The sequence below is a fragment of the Cupressus sempervirens genome, chromosome 10 (assembly GCF_028749045.1).
Source record: "Cupressus sempervirens isolate cs-2001-9-10 chromosome 10, ASM2874904v1, whole genome shotgun sequence".
Lineage (NCBI taxonomy): Eukaryota > Viridiplantae > Streptophyta > Pinopsida > Cupressales > Cupressaceae > Cupressus > Cupressus sempervirens.
Genome location: NC_143127.1, coordinates 521,326,292 through 521,351,898, shown reverse-complemented (window position 1 = coordinate 521,351,898; position 25,607 = coordinate 521,326,292). Strand labels below are relative to the sequence as shown.

The 25,607-nt window shown below is 36.8% G+C and overlaps 1 protein-coding gene across 1 annotated transcript in view; it reads right to left on the bottom strand.

Moving 5' to 3' along the window:
• Nucleotides 1-251: 251 nt before the first annotated feature.
• The window catches only part of LOC149534936 (phosphoribosylformylglycinamidine synthase), a 290,247-nt gene continuing 264,891 nt past the window's right edge, over nucleotides 252-25,607 (bottom strand). The window contains exon 5 of the mRNA XM_089806438.1: nucleotides 252-495. Within this exon, the coding sequence (XP_089662564.1) occupies nucleotides 439-495 (57 nt within the window). The 3' untranslated portion in view covers nucleotides 252-438. The remainder of the gene's footprint in view (nucleotides 496-25,607) is intronic.

The window sequence follows — 25,607 nt, the reverse complement described above, 5'->3', positions numbered from 1 at the left end:
AAGAAGGAATATCTTGAGATATTGAAATCAAATCTACAAGAATTGCTATCTAAATTCATATAATTGGAAAAAAAACTTTATCGACTAAAGTAAAAGGTAAAAATTCATATAATTATTATAAATTTACTTTTATACATAAATCATAAATTTAAAAATATATCTGGAAATTTACTTGAGCACTATACCTTATTGTATCTTGCTTTACTATTTTTATAAAATAATTTAAAAAGTTATATTTTCAAATGAAAAAATTTATTCACATCCCTATTTTTACTTGCATTAAGAAAAAGCCATTACAATCTTAGAGACATTTCTTTTTTCTTATACATGTGTTAGAAAATGATAACAAGTTATATATAGCATTTCAACTCACTATTAAAGAGAAAAAAGGTCATATCACAAATACACAAATATTTACAAGTTACAATTATAATTGTATCACAAGAAATACTTCATGCGAACATCTCTTTTCATAGCATTATATACTGCTTGAACCTACAAAATGAAAAAGTAGAATTTCTTTAGTTCAAGTTACAGAAAACAAGTAAATATTTTCAACAATTTAATTTTTTATTTGATCAAAATTTAAATATATACATCCTTTATATACTAATCTATTTAAACATAGAGATTATATATATAAAGTTTTAAAATTAAATCTTCCATAGGAAAGACATTGAAATCCCAATATTAACATCAACTACTAGAAATGTTATTTATAACAATTTAAAATGTTACTGTCACACTCATTGCTTACATGTTGGAATACAATACCACTTTATTTGAATTTCTTGATAGAAGGAGAAAAATAAAATATATATAAATAGAATTGCACTCAAGGTTTCGGAAGACAAAATGAAACTCTTGAGTAAAAAATCAAGAAGTTTATGAAAGAGAATTACACTAAAGAAACTCTACAGGTTTTAGAATAAGACTCGTGGCATGCCCTTTGCTATGTAAGCTATTTGGGGCCATATTAACAAACTATTATCACAATAGTAATGACAATTTTAATAACGAATGCTTTTCCTGCTTTTAGTTTAAAGCTGAAAAGTGGGCCAGAATTCATCACATTCCTTTTTTTTTTTTTTTTTTTTGAAATTTCTTGTGCCGGGTAAACTTTTTAACGTGACCGGTAGCGCTGGCGCGACACGCCCACTGGTACCACGGGGACGGGGGAGACTAAAAATCGTGACCAACCCCCCTGCAACAGGGGGGATTTAGCCAACCGAGCTAGGGCCCCCGCCCAAAATTCATCATCACATTCTTTGCCATAATAAATGTTGACTATTTTATTCATGGCTTTTGTAAACTTTATAAATCTACAATTAGACGGTAGAAATAGCAATACCCTAATCTTAAAGTAATAGTCTATTAGATTATATGAATTGACTTTTTACTACAATGAAAATTGGAGAATTTCTTTGTTTAGAATAAGGCTGCCCTCTACCATCTTTACCTTTTGGGTGGTGCATGAACAAACTAATGATACTCTTTTCTTAAAACTAGAAGACATCATAGTGGCCAATCTATTTAGTAAGATCATCTTATTAGTTTTATTATAAATATACATTAAATTGTCAAATTTAGGAGAAAAAATTGCAACCTATTCTTTTCTTCGACCTTCTTTTACAACTAATTTTTCTTATAATAATTACTTTGGTACAAAAAATCAATCATATATAAAATAAAAATATTAGTATGTAAAAAGAATCTATTAAGGTTGGAAAATATTCTATGGATTAAAGAATTATTATTATAAAGCGAGATGAGAGAATAGCCATTATTCAGTGTCTTCATAATGCTTATCAATGCATGCATCATTGGTAAAGTTTGAGAATCTTGATGCACAAGGAACAAGTTCAAACAATCTAAAAATGGTCTACCATTGATCACTTTAATATTAATTATAATTAACCCTATCATGTTTGCCTCATAGAAGTTGACTTGCTAATATTAAAGATAACCTCTCAAATGTCGTATATATTATATTAACCTCTTGAATGTTGTATATCATATTACAATATACTATTGAAATCAAACCATAGGACAAGTTTAGTTTGGTTTATTTCAGTTTCCAGTGAAAAACCTTGAGAATTATTGAGCATAGTGACTACTTGCAGATTTTATTTATAATCTAGCATTTAGGGTTAATTTTATGTTTTCGAAGAGAAGTTTACCTCACACACTATTTTGTTTTTTGTTGTTTTGCAAAAGACAAATTAAAATGATAATAGCTTTTCACACCTATTATGGGGCTCAAGAAACTACTTCAATTGTCCTATTGGCAATTACTGACTGCTCAAGGTTCTAATGCTCCATTGCTTCAGCCTAATTTAAATTGGATTAAAAAATATCAAAAAGACTCAAGGATATCTTCAAACAATGGATAATCAACAAAACAATGACAAAAATAGTCCAATTCATTTGTTTGTAGACACCTTGATCAAGTGTATAGTAGATTGGTTCCATCATATTTCTACTACTTCAATTTCTAATTGGGAATTTGAGTATAAGAAAATCTTGACATGTCTCAAACCAGCTACATCCTGTTTACTTAAGTTTCATGTGCCACAAAAGAAGACAATGAATGTATGAGAGTTAATTGCAAGTTTCAATCATCTAGCCACTACAAGCACCAATTTGAAGCTATCCCTTGAGATTTTTCTATGTTTGATTAATAATGTTCTATCGCTGAATATTATATTCTTCATCAATATTCTGTTAGGCAGATAATTTGGGAAAGGCTCAAGAATATACGTTTGAATTTTTGGGGATAATATGTTCATTACCCAGAAAACAAAAAGAGAAATGATTAGGTGATTAATTCAAATTTCAATTGATACATTATTGCAAAGAACGGTAAATGAAGTGAATCATAAAAAGGTATATGTCTCAAAGTGTTCAAGTCCAACAATATCAAGATCTATCTTGACAACTACCATCATCACAACTATAGTAACAAACAGAATTTGTCAACATCAACACTAAGGCTAAGTCTAAAAGTACCTCCTGCACTTTACACTCATTACAAATTTCTCGAGACTCAGACATGATGGAATAAGTTGTCCGAAAATGTAGAGGTCCACATAACTATTGGCAATTCCAAATGTAAATCATCACATCAATAGTAACAAACAGAATTTGTCAACATCAACACTAAGGCTAAGTCTAAAAGTAACTACTGCAATTTACACTCATTACAAATTTCTATAAACTGATAGACATAATGGAATAAGTTGTCCAAAAATGTAGAGGTTTACACAACTATTGGTGATTCCAAATGTAAATCAAGGAATTCTGGGTGACCCTCAACATCGACTAAATGAACCCAATGGTGAAACCATGATGGAATATATTCAACAATAAAATAATGTTATAAATAAAACAATGACTGATTTATATAGTCATGCACTAGGTTCCTTCATGTGTTTGCAGAATTAGCAAAGTGAAAATTGTGCATGAAAAAGGTAAGAAGAAAGCAAAGGGCAATAAGGTACAAATGGAATTTTGAAAAGAGGATAATGAATTACACAAGGAATGATGATGAATCAAGTTGTTTCCTCTTCAACTAAAGGATTCGTTAAACCATTTCATATGAAAAATATAAATAAATTCAGTGTAATCAGACTTCTAGTTGATACAATCTTTTCAAGATGAAGAGTCTAGTGTAGAAGAATTTTTTCTTGAAACTCTTGTTTGAGGGATCATACCTAGATGGTAAATATGATCTATTTGATGATGTTTCAGCTTTGGCAAATCCAGTATTTTCCATGTGTCTCAATGAAGAGGTATGTTTTGAAGATTCAATGGTTGTCAATTAGCCTACACTAGACAGTGTAACCAGAAAAGATGAAGAATATCAAGTGTAATAAGAATCCAGAGCATTCGATTGTCACCATCCATAAAGATATACAAAACATCAGGCTTCTACAAAGTATATTCAGCAAGTATGGATGGATTCTATATTGAAGACTTTCATGTCCACCTTGAGCAACAAAGTAGTGGTCAATTCTCACCTATGCTTTATCTACAAGAAATTCAATGGCATTCTCAACATTCCTTTGCAATTGACCTTTCTCATGGTTCTTAAGGATATGCAGTACTGTAGTTGTATTATTCACTTGTTAGGAGGGGTTGCTATTTTTCTCAACCCATAATGGTTTTGTGCAACTGATTGTTTTCCCTACAATGATGGTAAATGTTTTTCTTTTCCCCATGGTCTGCCTTGTCATTTTTAACATCCTATTGGTGATTCAGATTTAAGTCTAAGTTGCTGGTTTCTTCCTTCCAATCTTGGGTTTTTGGTCCTAACTCTGCTCAGTTCTAGTCTTGGTTCTGGTTTGGCCCAGACATAAACCAAACAAAAAACTGCTCACATATTTATTCTTTTCTAAGTCATTGCAAAACTCTAACCTGATTAAAATTAGTTTTATGTTTTTCTCCTGCTGTTTAAGTACTTTTCTTACTAAATAGGAGTATAAATATGATTTTTACCTGTTTTCTTCATTAACGAACCCAAACAGCCTAAAACATTAGCAGAACCAGCAAACTGGATCTCTAAAACAGCAAATTCAGATTGGGTGGTTTAGGTATAGTATGACTCTTTCAACCACTGGATAGACTCAAGATTTCTCCAAAACCAATGAGGTTCTCCTATAAATGCCATGCCCCCATTTTAGGTCCTCTCATAGTGCAACAGGTGTTTGCTTTTTGGGTTGGTGCCAAGAGGATCAAATAAGTATTTAATGTCACTATGTGTTCAGTCGAATTATTTATAGAGATGAACAAACCATTTTGGAGCAATTTTTGACAACTTGTCTAGGACTTGCAATTTTGGTAAGTTACAATTTTTATTAAGTCTCAATTCGGACAACAATTGGTTAGTCAGATGTTTTGGCAGACTTACTATTTTTAGAAATTGCTATTTTTGAGGTTACTATTTATAGTAAATGATAATTTTGGCAAACTGGTCTTCGTTTCGGTCTCCTCTTAGCTTACGCATGTAGTATTTTCAAATTTAGGGTGTGGGCAGTTTCGGCTATTTTAGCATATTACTAGTTATAGTAATCACTATTTTGGATAATTGGCCTTCGTCTCAAGATTTCCTTAGCTTTAGAGTGCAACTTTATCAATTAGTGAATTTCCTAAGGGCAGGAATTATTATCTTGCTGTTTCACTTAAATATTTTATAAAGTGACTTTTACACCTAAGTGAATTAAAGTGAATGCCAAACTTAAGTAGATAACATAACATTTTAATATCATTTTATTTGGGCTCTATAATGCTTGCATTTTTAGCAGGTTCCTGTAGCTGGGAGAGGTCAATTCATCAATGGCGACCCTCATGAGCTAACAGATAGTTTTGAGGGTATTTGTTGATTGACTTGTTATTTAGAGGATGGCAATTGTGGACAATTAGTATTTTTAGAATTGTAGCTGAGGCACTTGGTGTTTGGCATCATCAGTATTGGATTGGGTCAATTAATGGAGCTTCATGTTATAAGTTGTTTATTAAGACTATCTTAATAAATGACTTTATCATTATATTGTTATAATTCGATGGTGTGGTGAAGAAGCCTTTTAAGCGAAAAGTGTCATCATGAAGCTTTTAGCTTGGGAGTTATTTATTTAAAATTCTTAAATGAGAAATTCTAATTAAACGGTGTATTGATGAAGCATCTAAAATGAAAAGTGTTTTGGAGAAGCCAAGTTGCATTTTGTATCATAAAAGCGACTTCACGAAGGAAATGGATTCATTCTTGCATATTGTTTTTTTTCTTGTGAATTTTGGCTGAAGGTTTCTCCAAGGGTTTGTGAGAACTGATTCCTCTTTTGGTTTGCACTTTGAACCATTGAAGCACATGGTAAATTGTTCCCTAAATCTCTCAAATTAATTCTGATTATTTTGATTGAAACTTTGGTGCTGCTGTATACCAAATTATCCATTATCTTGCTGCATTTTGATCAGGGTTTGAATGCCAATAATTACTTTCATTTTGGTGTGAGTCTGTTACAACTTGGAAGACCATTTCCTGGCTTTCTTTGCGAATTACAAGTCTGCAATTTAATTACTGTTGGATGCCTCATATCTGTGTCTTCTTTCTTGTTGGAAAGTAAAGTCCACCAAGATAACTGAGGGCAAGGAGGGGGAGAGGCGGGTGGGAGGTGAATCCGTTATCAGATCAAAACAACTCTCAATATCTTTATTAATTCTAAAACATGTAAATAATAAGTGCAACAACCATAGAAAGATAACCATACACAATAACACATGATTTGTTAACTAGGGAGACCCTTGATAAGAGGGAAAACCCCAATGGGAATGATGCCCACAAGATGATGAACTGATATAAATGTTCCTTGTTATAAAGAATGAACCCTATCAGGACTCAATGAAACACAAGTCAGTCTTTGTTCGGAGACTTTGAATCCTTGTTAGGAGATTCCAACCCTGTTCAGAGTTGTGCCAACCCTCTTAGGAGTTGATAGGAAGAGAAAAGGACCCACTGTCCAAACAACTTCAGTATTATCCTCACTGAATAATATAGGTGTACATCAACAACTGTCCAATAGCAACTTCTCTTGCCAGATACAATCACTTTGTAAGCTCACCGTGCCTCAACTGCACCGAACTCTACTCTGATTCAAAAGATATAAGCATGTAAGCTTCCACAATACACAATACGATCTCACTGATCAAAAAACACACTTTACATCCAAGGAAAACATCTTTCCTTTATACCAAGTCCTAAAACAAGTTATTGAATCGACCTTAAGCCTTTCTCGATTTACAATAATAATATAGGACCCTCTTAAGGTATTACATTACACATTACATTAAAATATTACAAGTTTTTACAATTACAAACAAATTGTCGACTCATAGTCTTCATAACTCTTCACACATGCAACATTTGACTTTGCTCACTTAACTGGACCATCTTCACTGTCTTAAACCTCTATCTCAATGCACTCAACTAGATTCCATCTCTTTTAGGAGATACAATCCAAACAACAGTAATAGCTATCCAGAAATACTATCTGAAAGTTTCCTTCACCATATCTTTAATAACTCAAACCAGCCTTCATATTTCCGCACACGCACTCAGCTGTAGCATCTAGACACTCTGTAAAACATCTCCTCAAGTGCACATAGCCCCATCTTCAATTGACAAACTACGTTGAACCAAACTCTGTTTGCTGCTCTACCAGTCTTCACTAAATAACCAGTATGTTGACATCAATGACAAACTTTGCAATGAATGCAACATATAATCACTGTATCATCTCTCCAGCAGATTGACTATGAAAGATGAAAGCATGGATATGCACTTGCATTGTTGGGTGAAAACCTTCAACTTTTCTCCAAAAGCAAACCAAAACAAGCAACAAAATATATACAAAAACTAAAATCAACAAGAAAGACATACCTCTTGCTTTGACTCAAACTTTGACAACTACAGAACTTCTCTTTGCATGAAATTTTGATTTTGAAATGGAAGAGCTTTAAATTTGCAACAAAGATAAAGATTTCAAGATTATTTAATAACTTAATGCAAAAAACTAGGGTTGCATTTGAACAAATGGATAACAATGAGCCAAAGAATGCAGCAAATTAACAAAACAAGCAAGAAATGCAAGCCAAAATCGAATCTTCATACTTACTTGGAGATCAATGAGAAAAATGTGGAAGAAAGAGAAGTTAGGATGAACTTATCTTCTCCAAAATCGGGTTCTCCAAGTGTGTTCGCATATTGCAATCAAAGATCTTTGCAAAATTCAAAGTTTAGCTTCAAATCATGGTCTCCAAGGGCAAACGCATGTGCATGGAGTTGGACAAATGTGGTTGCAACTTCCCTTCCTTACAATGTTTTGTGCCAAATCAGGTTTAGAAGGCCCTAATACATGGATGTTTTGGCTTGAAAGCAGCAAATCGTGGTCTCAAACACCAAATGCATGAAGTATTTTTGGTGATATTGCATGCTTTCATGTAAAACATGGTCTTGGAATGGAAGAGAATGAAACGATTTCTGGCATAAAGAAAATCGGGGTCTTAAGATGCAAACACAAGTAGAGAAGAGTGAAGGCAAATGCATATAAGATGTGTTTTGACCTATCGCACTCTTGGAATGCAAGTGCATGTGACGTTTTTGCGTAAAACACATGCCCTCCATGTAAATTGGGGTCTTGGCATGCATAAGCAAGTTTTAAACTGCAGCAAGGCCAAACATATTTACTTGGAGAGCGAAAATGCACTCTAGAGATGCAAATGCATGCTACATTTTTTGGTGCAAGAGGAAAATTGTACTCTCCAAGTGCATTTGCATGTTTTAAAAAGCAAGGAAATGATGTGTTTGGCCTTCAAGAAGAAAAACGTGGACTTGGAGAGCATTGGCATATACGTTAAGCCAAGATCGCACTCTCTAGATGCAATAACATGTTTTAAATTTGTTTGCCTAAGTCCAACGTTTTCACTCATAGAGAAAATTTGCACTCTTGAGAGGCAATGACATGTCACACATTTGGAGTCTAGTGCAAAAAGACACTCTCTAGATGCATTTGCATGTTTTAAAAAGTTCAATATTTTTACATGCACATGGACGTCCAAGCCAAAATTGCTATGTTCCACTGGGACGCATCCCTTGAGTTCTTACCCTCATACTCGTACTAGGTATGAAACAGGGACGTAGGTACCTCTCTTGGCTGTCCCCGTGCCGTGCCAAATGCCCAATTTCGGGTACCGTTTCTGAAACACCGTTTCATGATTCATAGGAAACTCAGGTACAAAAATCCGTAACAGGGATGCCATTCTTGTCCCTCGAGCATCCCTAAAACATCATCCCGTCCCCTTTTTCCCAGCACAAGGTCAGTGGTCAAAAATGTTTTTAAAAAATTACTTTTGGGCTTTGTCTCCGATCTACGTGGGCCCCACATGGACATTAGGTATTGATAAAATAATGCAACCCCTACTTTGGCTTTAAAACACAAAAGTCAAGTCTTTTCTTCATTTGAATTTTTTGCAAGTTGGGAAGAGGAAGAGGAAAACAGTAGCAACCAAAGAGGAGTGCATTTTGGAAGCAAGAGGAGGTTTTGCCTTCATTTCTTTTTCATTCTAGGTATATTTTTTATTTTTATTTATTTTTATTCAAACTTTATTATTGTTTGTTGTCATTTTTCATTTTTTCCAATGACATAGAGAGGGCACGTTGAATGGAATATTGAAATATTTTTTTCCCATACCTTGCAGCAGTATAATACATTGTATAATCCAAAGGCAAAAACATGAGCAGCAGTGAGAGTGAGGGGAGTAGTGATAGCATGGATGTTGCCATGCAAGAAACTCAAGTGTCACATTTACAAAGATCAAGAAAAAGACCTAGGGCACCCATGGATGATTCTTCATTTGAGAATAATATAAATGTCCATGTGGAAGATGCAATGCCTAATCGGTTTGAATGCCCTTCCAAAGTCCTAAAAAAATATGCCAAAGGACCATTCAACCCTAAGAAACCTCTCCTACAATTTGCCACAAAAGTAGACAACAACAAAAAAAAGTTTGGGGGATAGGAGGGAATGGGAGTGCCATATATGTAAAAAACATTATTTTGGGAGCTACACAAGAGTGTATTGTCATCTTTTATGGATAGGTGGGCAAGGGGTGAAAGGTTGCAAAAAAATTAAAGATGATGAAAAACTTGAGGCCAATAGGTTGTATGTGGAGGAGGAATTATTGAAATCTAGGGGTCCTATAGGTACCACACCCACACCCTCACTCACTCCCACACTCACTCCCACTAGCACTACTAGTAAAGGGAAGGGAAAGGCCAAGAGAGATACCAATGTGGTTGATTTATTTAACATACAAGCAAAAGAGAGAGCTAAAGAGTCCATTGGCAGATTTCTTGTTGTTCATGGCATACCATACCATGTTTCTCATTCCTCGTTCTATAAACAAATGTGCAAAGATATTTATGTTGTTGGTCCCTCATTTGTACCACTAGGAGAGACTAAATTATGCACCACTATCCTTGACAAAGAGTACTAAAAAGTAAACATTTTGATGGAGGATATGAGACAAACATGGATGGGTGATGGATGTTCTATCATCATGGATGGTTGGACCAATATCAAACATCGGTCACTCATCAATCTTATTGTCACTAGTACAACAGGGGCCTATTTTCTTAGAGTCATTGATTGTTCGCCTTAAAAAAAGGATGCATCCTTCCAATTTCAGATTTTGAAGGATGCTATAGAATAGGTAGGGGCTTCAAATGTTGTGCAAATAGTCATTGATTCAGCCCGGGTGTGTAAATCAGCCGGATTGATAGTAGAGAGCACCTATAGACACATTTTTTGGACCCCTTGTTGTCTACATGCATTGAATAACATCTTAAAGGACTTTGGGAAAATTGATTAGATAAAAGCTATGGTGTTCGAGGCTAGAGACGTGCAAACGTTTATTTGCAATCATCACACATCTCTTGCATTATTTAGAACATTTTCCAAAAAAGAATTCCTCAAGCCTATGGACACTAGATATGCTAGCTACTTCATTTTGTTAGAGAGGATGCTTGAGGTCCAAGAGGCCTTACAATCCATGGTGGTCAATGCAGAGTAGAATAGATAGCATGAATCAAGCACCTCGGATGGAAGACTCGTCAAACGAAGAATCCTGGATGAGAACTGGTGGACCACAATGAGGTAAGAAACTTAAATAAATTGACATCATAATTGTTATTGCTGATTTAATAAAAAATATTTCTAATTTCAGCACTTGCTGATTTTTTTTAACATATGATGTTTCTCACTTGCAATTTTTTTTCATTTGCAGAAATATTTGCTCCTTCATTGACCCTATTGTGCAAGTCATTAGATATGTTGATACTGACTCTCCTAGCCTTGGAGAGTTTTATGAGACCTTTGATAGCATGCTTAGGTAGATCAAACAAGTTATTAAAAAGAAGGAACCTACTTTGGAGTTCTATGAGGAGCATCTTAAGCCCATTGTAACAAAAAGGTAGAACACTATGAACACCCCACTTCATATGACAGCCTATGCAGTTAATCCGAAATGGCATGCACCAAGGCTTGAGAGAGTGTCTCCATCTAGTGAGGAAGAGGTGAGTTTAATTTATGTTTAAGATTTCTGATTTTATAATATGTTTTTAAAATTTTGATTTTATTTGTAAAGTTTATAAACTCTAAACTCTAACTTCTAAATTTTTGTTTGTTCAATATAGGTGAAGGAGGGCTTCTTTTAAGGCCCTTTCAAAAATGTGTAATGCAGAGGATGCTGCAAAAATTTGAAGGCAACTTTGCCAATCTTCGTGGTCCAACATTTGGTAGACCAAAGGCGAGGACTGATAGAGCTACATTAGCTCAAAGGAACCCAACTGGATGGTGGACATGGCATGGTAGAGATGCACTTGAGCTGAAAGGTCTTGCCATCTGTCTTATCTCATAGGTTGCGAGTTCCTCTGTTGTAGAGAGGAATTGGTCTACATAAAGCTTCATCCAATCGATCAAGAGAAACAACCTTACCTCTAGATGATCGGAGAATCTTGTGATTGTTCACAGTGTATTGTGACTATAGGAGCAACAAAGCCTTGAGTATCGACAGACTCCAGCACTATGTTGGGATGTTAATCCTAAGGATGCATTGCAGATTGATGAGGATGACACACCTCCAGGGCTGTTTGGTGTTCCACTGGATGAGGACCCTTTGCCTACCCTTGCCAGTGATTCAGAGGAAGAGATTGGCACTAATCTTGATTTAGATATAGATTTAGATTCCAGAGGACAGCCATATATTTGGCTTTCCACTTTGAAGATACTCAGATACATTATTGCTTTTGATTATTATAGAATTGGACATCTCATTTACACTTCTAGTATTTACTTTCATTATGTCATTTTGATTTCATGCATGATGATGATACATTGATACTTGGAGCCTTTGCGCATTTTTGCTATTTGTATGCAATATTCGGATATAACATATCATATTCTCATTTTGATTTTAATCTTGATAATTTTCAATTTCCATGTATTCTATGGTAATGATTTATTAATGTTGTGATATGCATATTTGAAATATATCTCTAAAGTCTAATACTCCATATATATAAATTTTAAAATCCCCTATATTTTATAGCTATCCCCTGAGGTCTCATCTCCTAAATTTTGGCTTCCACCTGTACTCGCATGGAAAACACCTTCTCATCCCCTCAAATGTCTTTGTCCCAAAAACACCGTGGAGCATAGCAAAATCACACTCTTGGGAGGCATTTGCATATTTTGGTCACTTGCATTTGCATGTAAGAGGAAAATCGCATTCTCTAAATGCATTTGCATGTAACCTATTTCAAAAAAGACATGTAATGGAGTTGTATCACTTAAGTTTACTATTAAGCACACGTATAATTGATTATTGAGAAAATATCACTTAAAGAGGTTAGGTACAATTGTAGTAGAGAATAAAGTAACTGTTGTACTTAGAGCTTGTTAAGGCTTAAGTGAGCTAGGTAGTTAGGAAGTGAGGAAATGTGTCGGTTGGTTTTCCCAACCAACCAACCCTTCTAGAAGTACTTAGAATATTGTCAATGTACTTACAATGTTTTGGTATGAATAAATAAACCATTTCCTCACCAATTGATATTGTGGTATTAAGGTACATTCTATGTTTTTCTCTATGTACATATCAATCCTGTAGTTTCTTTAGGCAGCAGCCCCAGTAGACAGTGCCCCCTCTTTTTCATTATTCATTAGATAGTTGCCAACAACACCATCGAAACGGGAATAGCACCTCCCCCCCCCCCCCTATATATAGTTATTTCTTTAGGCAATGGGAGGAGCTTTTTGGTGTACCTTATTTTCATTGGCCTCCTTCAGTGCTTAATACTATTGTTGGTATAATTGTAGTAGTGCTTTTGTATTTCTTGGAGGAGCATTGGTTGTCTTGCCAATGGTAGCACATTCGGCTCTGCTACCTATCCAGTTGAGCTTGATTAACAACAGCTTAATGTTGATATGTACATAGAATGTACCTTAATACCACAATACCAATTAGTGAGGAAATGGTTTATTTATTCATACCAGAACATCATAAGTACATTGACAATATTCCAAGTACTTATAGAAGGGTTGGTTGATTGGGAAAACCAATCAACGCATTCCGTCACCTCCTAACTATCCAACCTGCTTAAGCCTTAACAAGTGCTAAGTACAATAGTTACTTTACTCTACTACAACAATATTTACACTATATAGTTTACATATTATGTGTGAATATATTCAAAAAGTAGAATTTCACTTAAATGTTTTAAAGTAAAACATTTAAGTAAACCTCAACAATAAATTAGACTATATAGTGCATTATAGTCACTTAAGTGAAAAATCAAAAAGCAACTCAACAATAAATTATAACTGTGATGTTCCAAGTACGGAAGGGCTGAAAGTATGGGGAAGAAAGACTCTTACAGTGCAAAAGGAGGGATCTGTACGGCAGGGAAGGAGGGAAAGTACGGATTTAAGTGTCCAAGATGTCCATATAGAGTTGAGACAATGCACAGTGAGATCCGTACGGTGTCTCCAAAAGGGTCGTACGATGACTTAGTTTCAGGCCGTACGGTGGCTAAAAGTGTCAGTACAGTAGATTTTTGTGGGTGTACGATGGAGGGATTGTGAGGGTCGTACAGTAGGCCATACGAAGTGAGGGTGGAGAACAAGAATGGTTATGCGGGAATGTAGGTGGAGGAGAAGGTCGTACGGCCAAGAAAGGAGTAGCTTGGGAGCAAAAGGAAGTGGTACGGACAGATATTTGAGCCCACGGTCACAACACTCTTGTTCGAAGACAAACACCAAGATTTTTATGGAAGCCAAATGCAAAAATAAAGACTCGAATACAGATAATTACTTCAAGAAAATATGTGTCGAAAGATGATGCTTTGATTTGCCAGATCCGAGCGAAGTATTACATGCAACAACAGAATAGGGTGAGGGTTGAATCCCATCAAAACCGCACAAGCCAAATAGGGAAGACCTTTCACTTCCGAAATGGCGAACAATCCAAAACTCCAACGAGAATTCGCAATACATAGAAGATAATCCAAAGCATCCTAAAGACAACCTACATGTCGTGCTTAAATACCCATCGGGAATAACTTTCCAAGGGTGTACAAAGATAGCCGACGGTGACACAAATTATGGAAACAAAAATAAAAATGGGTCCGAGATACACTAAATCAATCGGCCTGTTACAACATTTTGATAAACAATTTATTTTATAACAAGAACATTACAGTCCTCTCATCCCAAATTTTGCTTGTCCTCAAGCAAATGCGAGGTCGAGTTTTGGAGAATGTGCTCGCCCTCCCATGTTGCATCGTCCAACGGTAGGTGTCGCTAGTGTACCAAATATTCCTTCACAATGCGATTTCGTAAGATCTTTTCACATACTTCGAGGATCTCCCAATTCCAAAATGAGCTTTCCTTCTTCATTGAGTGGCAGAAGGTTGGTAGCAATTGTGACGTTCTGCCCTATGACTTTCTTCAAACAAGAAACATGGAAGATATTATGAATACAGCTACCCTCCGGAAGTTCCATCTCGTAGGCAACTTCACCAATGAGGCAAGTTGCATGATAGGGGCCATAGAATCGGGGTTTAATTTTTCTTTTCCCTTTTCCTTCAATGAGGATTGTCGATACAATTGGAGCCTGAGATAAACCAAGTCCCCTACTTTGAAACTCCTCTCTAGTCTGTATCTGCTAGCGTACATCTTCTGTTGGTTTTGTGCTTGCTGTAAGTTTTCCTTCAAGCATCTCAATGTGTCCTGTCCCTCTTGAAGCCAATCCCTCGCCCTTGGTGTGCGACTGTCACCCAGAACTGTGTCGATGAAGTAAAGGGGTTCATACTTGTACAAAGCTTTGAAGGGTGCTATTCCGATGGACATGTGGTATGTAGTATTGTAGCAATATTCCCCTAGATGTATCCAGTTGACCCCTGCCTGTTGTTGTGCTGAAACATAGTTCTGAAGGTAACCTTCGAGCCATATGTTCACAATCTCTGTTTGTCCGTCAGTCTGTGAGTGGTAACTAGTACTTGGTGACAATTCTGTCCCTGCCATCCGAAACAGTTTTGTCCAAAAGATATTGATGAATCGCTTATCCCAATCACTGACAATGTTTCAAGGTAACCCGTGTAGACAAAAGACTTCTCTAAAAAACAGCTTAGCAACTTGTGCGGCCTGAAATTCTGAGGGGATGGCGAAAAAATGTGTGTACTTTGTCAACCTATTGACCACCATGAAAATAGAATCCTTTCCGTTCACCTTGGGAAGCCCCGTTATGAAATCCATCGAGATACTTTCCCACTTATGTTCTAGAATTGGCCGCGGTTGTAGTAACCTGGCAGGTAGGGTATGTTCGGATTTGTTCTACTGGTAGACTGCACACTCTCTTACATACTGCAACACGTCCTTTTAATCCTTTCCATGAAAACCTCTCCAGTAGACTTTTGTACGTTTTGAGGAAGCCTAGATGTCCTGCCAAGGGTGAGTTGTGTACTTCCTTCAAGATTTTCTGCTTCAATTTAGATTCAGGCACTAGGAATATCCGACTCTTATGGTAAATGATGTCATCGACTACTTTGTACCTATCATCTTTGGTGATGCCATCCATTAGCTCACAGGCAAATGTGTTTTTGGAATATTCTACCAACAACTGTGCTTTCCAATCGGATGAAATCTGGATTAGTAAGCAGACGGCAAGCTTTCTGGACAAAGCATCTACAACCACATTGTTTCTTCCTTTTACATATTCAATATCAAAATCGAAGGCCTGAACCTTGCTTACCCATTTCTATTGTCTCTTGTTCAAATTTCGTTCCTCCAAAAAGTATCTCAAGCTATTGTGATCCGTGTAGATGACAAATTTGGCACCTATTAGATATTGTCAAAACTTGGTTAGAGCATCTACGATGGCCAACATTTCCTTGTCATAGATAGAATAGAGGCGTTCTATTTGTATAAGCTTCCTGCTCTCATAAGCTATGGGGTGTCTATCCTACATCAGTACTGCGCCAATGCCTTCTCCGGACCCGTCACACTCCAAAATGAATGGTTGAGTGAAGTCAGGTAATGCCAGTATGGGACAAGTGCTCATTGCCTCTTTCAGTTTATCGAAAGTGAGTTGTGCCTTTTCGTTCCACTAGAAAGACCCCTTCTTTGTCAGATCCGTCAAGGTGCACTGAGCTGAGAGAATCCTTTGACAAACATCCGATAATAGCTACATAGTTTGAAAAATCCTCGCAAATCTATGAGTGATTTTGGCGGAGGCCAATCAAGGATAGCCTGAATCTTTTCCTGATGCACTTGAACTCCTATTCACTGACAACATATCCCAGGTACAATATTTCTGTCATACCGAATTCACACTTGGACTGCTTGGCGAAAAAAGGTTGTTCCTCCATGATACTTAGGACTCCATTCAGATGCTTCAAGTGCTCCTCCCATGTCTTGCTATAAATAAGAAGATCATCAAAAAATACCAATAAGTACTTACGCAATTGTTTGTTGAAAATGCAATTCATGCTTGATTGGAATGTAGCAGGTGTGTTTGTCAATCCGAACAGCATGACAAGAAACTCGTAATGTTCATAGTGGCAACGGAAGGCCATCTTTTCTATGTCTTCCTCCCTCATGTGGATCTGATGGTATCCGAAACGAAGATCTATTTTTCAAAAATAGACTGCACCATGCAACTCATCCAACAACTCGTCTATCCTTGGAATGGGATATCTATTCTTTATTGTTTTTTTGTTCAACACACAGTAGTCCACACATGCGCATCATCCCATCCTTCTTTTTGACCAAAATCACAAATGACACAAAAGGGTTGGAACTAGGTTGGATCTATCCTTTCTCTAGCAGCTCTTGAATTGTTTTTTCAATCTCATCTTTGAATTTCTTTGGATGGCAATACGATGTGGTTATGACCGGTTTGGCTTCTGCTTCTAACTCGATAATATGCTCAAACCCTCGATGAGGCAGTATGCTAGGAGAAATGTCAATGAAAACTTTATCATATTTACTCAAAATATTTTGAAGCTCATCATCCTGTGGAGGTGTCTGATGCCCTTTTATAGGTTCCGCTAAGATAAAACAATGCACAGCCCACACAATGTCATCATGCCGAAAAATTGCTTCCATTCGATGCGCAGAAACTTCCTTTGGACCTTCATTTGCCATTCCACAGAGGACAACCTTCTTTCCATCGACAACAAAAGTGAAGTTCATCTGTTTGAAACTCTGAGTGTATTCATCAAGTGTCTCCATCCATTGTATGCCTAGAATAACTTCCATGTCATCCAGGTCTACTATGAAGAAATCCTCAGTCACGATGTGATTTGCCATTGTGATACTTAGCTAAAGAACAAGGTGCGTGCAGGGTAGAAGAGTCCCTCCGACAACCTTGACCTGACAGCCTGCATGCGTCTTCGTAGGTAGATTTCTTCACTTTACTAAAGATGAGTTTATGAAACTTAGAGTAGCTCTGCTATCTAGCATCACCGTAACCCGTTGTCCTTGGAGGGTTCCCTGTACATGAAAGACTATGCGCCTCGGGCTACCGGCTAGGGCAATGGTTCCTCCGCACCATACCAAAGCTGCAATTCTTTCCGTACGGTTTAAGCTAACCATGCTGGTTTCATCGTGAGGTTGGTTGTCTTCGACAGGCATTTCTTCCTATTCGTCCTCATCATCGGACACAACCTCAATGTAATGGATCTTCCCTTTTCTGAGGCATCTGTGGCCAGGCTCCCAAGGTCCCTTGCAATTGAAACACAGTTTCTTCCTTCAGAGTTCCTGTATGGTAGCTTCATCCAACGACGGCTTCCTAGGCAGAGGTTTATTTTCCCTCGGAAATGCTGACCATTTGGCATGTGAGTAACTTCAAGAGGATGACGTAGATGACGATGCCATATTCCGTGCCTTAATGATAGCCTCTGACAAGGTGGCAGGGTTGAACCTCTTTACCCAACCTTTCAGAGGTTCTGTCAGTCCATCCATGAAGAGTACTACTCGTCTTCTTTCGGAAATGTCTGTGACCAAAACAGAGAGTTCCTAAAATTCCGCAATGTACTGATCGATCAATCCATTTTGTCTTAGCTATGCCAAATCTTTGAAATTGAGTTCTAGATCTTTACCATTGAATCGCTCTATCAATCTCTTTGTGAATTCCACAGAAGTATTTATTTGATCATGTCCTAATGAAATGGTGCCATGATGTCACCACTCATGCGCAACTCTTTCCAAGTGCAGCACCACAAATTTGATTGCTTCTTCTGGCATAGGATTCAGCTGGAATATCGGCCTTCATTACCCACGCTTGCACAGATATGGAACCGGATCCATCAAATGGAGACAAATTTACTTTACTCAACTTTCTTCTAAGATCATTGTTAAAATATCCTCTGTTACCGCCTCCCGAATACCTCATTCTTAGATCCGCGTAATCTTTGTAGGATATATCTTCTTCAAAATTTGCATTCTTCCAATCTTCTCTCAGTTGTTCTTGCATCTCTTCAAAGGTTGGTTGTTTCCCTCCGTGTTGTGAAGGAAAAGTCGGCATGGAAGGACGAGAGCGTGCTAGATGAGGGTTTGATTTACCCGACATCGAGTCCACACAGTGACCATTTTGTTTGCTGGATATTTTATTGTCCACCAACTTCTTGAGTCTTCCATGAGTCGCTTTGTATCAGTGATCTTGGCAAGTTCCCTTAATAGTGCTACGAGTTCGGTAGCTGTCGGTTCCGATTTAGCAGCCATTCAATCAACGGAATGTGTCCTCTTATGGCTATAAACTCTCATTCATTGTCCATAGGTTGGCAGGATCGAAGAGATTTGATACCATTGTGATGTTCCAAGTACGAAAAGGCTGAAAGTATGGGGAAGAAAGACTCTTGCAGTGCAAAAGGAGGGATCTATACGGCAGGGAAGGAGGGAAAGTATAGATTTAAGCGTCCAAGATGTCCATATGAAGTTGAGACAATGCATAGTGAGGTCTGTAAGGTGTCTCCAAAAGGGTCATGCGGTGACTTAGTTCTAGGTTGTACTGTGGCTAAAAGCGTTCGTATGGTAGCTTTTTGTGGGTTTATGGTGGAGGGGTTGTGAGGGTTGTACGGTAGGCCATACGAAGTGAGGGTGGAGAACAACAATGGTTATGTGGGAATGTAGGTGGAGGGGAAGGCCGTATGGCCAAGAAAGGAGCAGTTCGAGAGCGAAAGGAAGTGGTACGAATAGATATTTGAGCCCATAGTCACAAACAACACTTTTGTTTGAACACAAACAACAAGATTTTTATGGAAGCCAAATGCAAAAATAAAGACTCGAATACAGATAATTACTTCAAGAAAATATATGTGCCGAAAGATGATACTCCGATTTGCCAGATCCGAGCGAAGTATTACATGCAACAACGGAATAGGGTGAGGGTTGAATCCCACCGAAACCGCACAAGCCAAATAGGGAAGATCTTTCACTTCCAAAATGGCAAACGATCCAAAACCCCAACAAGAATTCGCAATACATAGAAGATAATCCAAAGCATCCTAAAGTCAACCTACATGCCGTGCTTAAATATCCGTCAAGAACAACTTTCCGAGGGTGTACAAAGATAGCCGACGGCGACACAAATTACGGAAACAAAAATAAAAATGATTCTGAGATACTAAATCAATCGGCCTGTTACAACATTTTGATAAATAATTTATTTTATAACAGGAACATTACAATAACATAAAGTGCACTATAGTCACTTAAATCACTTAAGTGATAAAGTAACTTAAAAACATAACATAAAGTCATTTCAATTATATTTTTCAAAAAGTGCAACTCAACATTAGAATATAACATCAATATTTTAAATATGCAATTGGACTTGGAAAATCCACTTTTTCAACACTAAAAGCTTGATATCTTTTAACTGATAACTCCCAATAAGCTCCAAGAGATATCAAATCGAAGGGAAAACCGAAAGCAAGAGATTGAAAGAAACCAAAAGATTAAAACAATCTAAAATAACATTTGAAAATGCAAAAAAGAGCTTTAAAGACTCCAAAAATCAAATACAGGCTAACAAAATTAAAAAATAGAAAAGACTTGACGATAGCCTTCATTTTGAAGATGCATTATATGAATTGGTAATGATTGGTTGATCAATCTTGGCCAATCAAATAGTGAATTATCTCAGAGAAATGCGAAACTTAATTGGAAATGTTTCGTACTGTTACCTCTATTTTGTGATTACAAATGCAAGACAACAGAATGGATCAGAGTTGATGTTAGGACTAATAGGGTAGGATATACTAGTGTTTATGAAAGGCAATAACGGCCTACTTTTTTGAGACATGAGATTGACATGGTTAGTATTGAGACTAAAGTTGTACCATTTGTAGATGATGTTATTTCTCACTATGCTGAGTGGGATGCTCTTCCTCAGGCCATCAAGAAGAATCTAAACTTTGACAGATTCCTTACACAAAAGCAGAAGTAGACTAAAGGTAGGCCTGCACCTAAGAGACAAAGGCCTAGACAAATTGATTTGAGAGGGGCAGGCAACAAGATGAACTCGGGCCACTTTGATGGTAGTGGCAATGTTACAACATGAGCTTGGGTTCATAAGCTCAATACTTATCTAGCATTACATCCCATGATTGAGGAGGAACCCATCCACTTTGTTGTGTTCCATTTGGACAGAGTAGCTCATGACTGGTATCATATGTTTGACCACTTGACATCATGACCAAATTACATCCAACCACGAGTTTGTTGATAGACTAGTAGAGAGATTTGATCAGAAGGATCTAGAGACCTACTTTCGAGATCTTGCTCAAATTAGACAAACATGCAGCCTAGACTCTTTTATTAGTGAGTTTCTAAGACTCTATATCATGGTTCCAAATGTGACAGAGAAACATTTGGTTATACTATTTATTGTAGAAGTTGGGAAAACCAACTTCACAGATCGCCAAAAACACCTGCATGCAAATAACCTATTGCTGAAGAGAAACCAGAGAAGGAAAAAAGCGCAGCTTGAAAATCTCAACGGAGTGAGAGCAAAAATGTATTCCAAGATAATGAAAAATAAAATACAAAAGTTCAACCTTAAAGGTGAACGAAACCCTAAAAAGAAATAACTAGGTTGCACATTATAATTAATATAAAATATTAATTATATGCACCTAAGAGATAGCTTAAGTAAACTAGAGTAATGAACAACTTAATTAATTAAATCAAGACGGTATAATTAATAAATGTAAAAGAATAATTACTCTAACATTTACAGAGGGGTTACAGGAGCCACTCAGAGGATGCCTTAAGGCATTTGATCCACCTTTTCTACAGGGGGCCATCAAGAAGGCCAGGAACATGGAGCTTTCAACTCCTACGAAGCATGCACAACCTAAAACTACCTCTCCACCTACAAATGAGAAACACCCACCATTAAGTAATGAAAAAAGAAAATCAGCTAGGATGAATGATGAGGCATCACATGAGGATTTAAGGAATCAACTTTTCTATTGGTGCAAAGGATCTTATGATAGAGAACACAGATGTTCGTTGAGGCCTAAAAGAAGGCAAAATTGTTCTATGTGGGTGTACTATGATGAGCTTGAGGTTGAATCCTCGTAGCAGTCTGCTGGTTTAAATGATGATGACTAGGAGTTCACCAAGGTATATACAGTGAGAGTGCATAGAGTTTTACATTTGACCCCCATGTGCAGGATATTTACTGGGTGCAAAGTTTGTTTGTGCCTAAGTCTGATGTTTGGCATGATAGATTAGTTGGCACAAAGAAAGGGGCTAAATCTAGACTTCCTATTGAGTTGCTTCCTTGTGATGTTTTGGTTTCTACATCATCAACGTTGGTGTTGAGTATAGTTCTACAGACTTGTTGTTTACACTGATGGTGTTGTATTTACGAGGATTATTTGGTGATAACAGAGACATTGCATGCATTTTTCTATGAGATCCTGGTTAAGGTTGGGTTTCGATGTGTTACTAGACTGTGATTGCTTGAGGACAAGCAATCTTGGGGAGGGAGGACAATAACGTCCCCATTTTTAGTAGGTCCCTGTATTTGGGAGAGGTCAATTCATCATTGCGACCCTCGTGAGTTGACAGATAGTTTTGAGGGTCTTTGTTGATTGACTTTCTATTTATAGTAAGTCACTTGTGGGTGATTACTATTTTTAGTAGTGCAGTGGCAGCACTTGGTGTTTGGCATCATCAGTACTAGATTGGGTCAATTAATGGAGCTTCATGTTATAAGTTGTTTATTAAGAGTATCTTAATAAATGACTATCATTATATTCTTATAACTTGATGGTGTGTTGAAGAAGCCTTTTGAGTGAAAAGTGTCTTCATGATGCTTTTAGCTTGGGAGTTACTTATTCAAAATTATTAAATGAAAGCTTCATAATCAAAAGGTGTATTGATGAAGCATCTTTAACGAAAAGCGTATTAGAAAAGCCAAGTTGCATTTTGTATTATGAAAGAGACTTCATAAAGGAAATCGATTCATTCTTGCATATTGCTTTTATTTTCTTCTGAATTTTGGCTGAAGGTTTTTCCAAGGGTCTGTGAGGACTGAATCCTCTTCTGGTTTGCACTTTGAGCAATTGCAACACATGGTAAATTGTGCTCTGGATCTCTGAGATGAATTCTGATTATTCTGATTAGAATTTTGGTGCTGTTATATACCAAAATTATCCATTATCTTGCTGTTTTTCAATCAGGGTTTGAACACCAATAATTACCTTCATTTTGGCATGAGCTTGCTGCAATTTGGAAGGCTGTTTCCTACCCGCCATTAGGAAATTACAGGTCTTCTATTTAATTACTGTTGGACGGCCTCATATCTGTGTCTTCTTTACTGTGATTACTGTTGCTAGAAGGTGCACACAAGGTTGTAATTGGGCGTGGTATAGCTGCAGATGGCTAACAGTTCTGAGCAACCAATTGAGAAGGAGATCGGGGGTCTTTTGGAGGCAGTGTTTGCAAGTTATAGGCTTGTGTTTGGACTTGCTGAGGTGACATTGCAATGTGCTAGGCAACGTTAGCACTTGGGAAAGCTGCATATTGCATGGACATTGAGTTTTACTGAGTTTGGCATTTGTAATTCAATTTATCTGCTGCTACATACTCAGGTGCCAACCAAATTCAGGTTCTTATTCTTCATTGTAAATTACATGAGATTTCTTTCTAATTAAATTGTAAGTCATTGGTTAGTTGTTTGTTTAATTGTTTATTTCAGCATTTCATAAATCTTGAAAAACCAAAAAAAGTACATATTCCAGAAAAAATGAAAAATGCAAAAACAAAAAACAAAAAAAATACATTCTTTGGCATAGCTACAGAGAGAAGCAGCAAGGCTCTTACAGCCTCCTAAAGTGAAAAAAAATCAAAATATGTAAATGATATTTTAAAGATTAAAACAGCACATTTCCAAAAAAGTGGCAAAAAATGAACATTTTAGGATTAGTAGTGGAAAGCAAAGAGTGATTTTTGTGAAGAAAGGAAAAACTGCATTTTGAAAAAAGCAATGTTAGAAAAGGTTGGGGCTCTCATTTGAAATATGTTGAAGTTAATTATTTCTAATATTTGCTCTGATGAGAAGAAAAACCTTGTGTGGTTTCTAGAGGTGGTTCAACTCACCCTTCCAGAGGACTAAATCCCTTTTGAAGGAGATTGGCTGTGGTAATGGAAGATCTACCAGACTATTCTGGCTGATTGTTGGAAATTTCAAATATCATATGATTATTTCACATGTGCATTTAATTGAGATATTTTGGTGGTTTCTTTCAATGAATGAAGTACAGGTTTCCTACAATCTTTCCTTACATTGGATAATTTTAGGGTTTGTGATTCCCTTGTGGCATCGCATTTTAAGAGTTTTGGAAACCCTTTTCATTGGCTTTGATGGGTCCTTTGTTCTCTTTCTAGTGTGGGATTTAGATAATCATTTAGAGCTGATTTCTTGGTATCTTCTTAGCATGAAGGTTCTACTTGGAGCATTATCTGATCCAATACCTTTTGTTGTTGCTATTGACGCTGGCCATCTTGCCGCTTCAGAACTGAAACATATTCATATATGAAGAGGCTCCTTATTATCTCATTCCTTGTAACTGACCTATTGTGATTTTCAGAAGTATACTATGGTTAGAAGAGAGTTGTTGCAGTCAAGTGGGTTGGACGTGAGCATCTGTTGTGCTCCAATCAGCATTTTTCATATTTTTAGATTATTGCCCCTGCTTTTTGGCGCAATCCTTATATCTGTTGTTCAGTGAAATATCTCTGATGGATCTCTTCTGCTGATCTGCTGTAATTTTACTATTTTAAATTTTGTTTTCCCTGTTTATTAAAATTTTCTTGCTGAACTAAACGGAAGTTGCGGAAGAGTTTGATTGTTTTATGTTTTTGATGATTTTTCAATAAGTAATAACAGAAGTACAATAACATGAACCAGTTCTGAAAATATATTCCAAATACAATCAAAGCAATTTGGCTTCAAGCAGATTTTTAAATATAAAACCTAATTTGTAACCAAATGAAGATTTACAATAATATCCAGAGGATTACAAGCAAGGATAAACCCAACCTGAAGGTGTGAAGGAGAAATACGAGCCCAGAAGGAAACTACGGCCAAGTTCTAGCTCTCTAATGCTGCACGTGGGAAGGAATATGGCTGCCAGGTGCTGTCGTACAGCTGCAAAGTGCCCACACGTGGATAGAATGCCCAAACCCCAGCTAAAACTTTGACTCAATACTACATTCTCCAAAAGAAACAATGCACAATCTCCAAGATGCTTCTGACTACAACAAATCCAAAACACTATTTTAGGGGCTACATCCCAAATAGGCAAAGCAAGTGGGGTTGGCGTCCCAAGTGCTGAAAGCTCAATCAGAGCCCAAATCACAAATCCAAGATGTAATATGTCAATAATGCCTATGAACTTTGTCTTTACCTCCTTATAACCCACCAAACTTAGCTCAAACCCTAAATGTGTCCCCATGTGGTGTCGGGTTATAAAATAATATATTCCTCATTTTTAAAGTGGTCAAGTATCCAAAAAATGACCTTTTTCCCAATAGAAAGAAATCCGTTCACCGAAATGCTCCGAGTCAAAAGAGAAATATTTAGAAAAGTTCAAGACCTTTCCAACGAGCTATTACACCACGGGATATTCACCTACATGAGGCCAAAAAAACCCCTTATTACTCCAAAATGGCTATAACTTAGCCTTATTTAAATTATTAAAATGCTAACTTAGGAGAATATTTAAATATATTAAATATTTCCCAAATAGTGAATTGATAGCCAAAACACCTCTAAAAGGTGAAACTGAACTCGTCACCTCCTGTGACTAATGCCAAATAATCTAAAATAACTAACAGCCTCATCCCTCAAAATTAGGGATACTCCTAAAAAATAGGAACGTCTCCAAATCTCCCGAAACTGGAAACATAGAATGATCTCCTAGAGACTCAAGACTATTATAACCCATCTCCACCTCCTAAAATGTAGGAAACTCCTCCTACAAT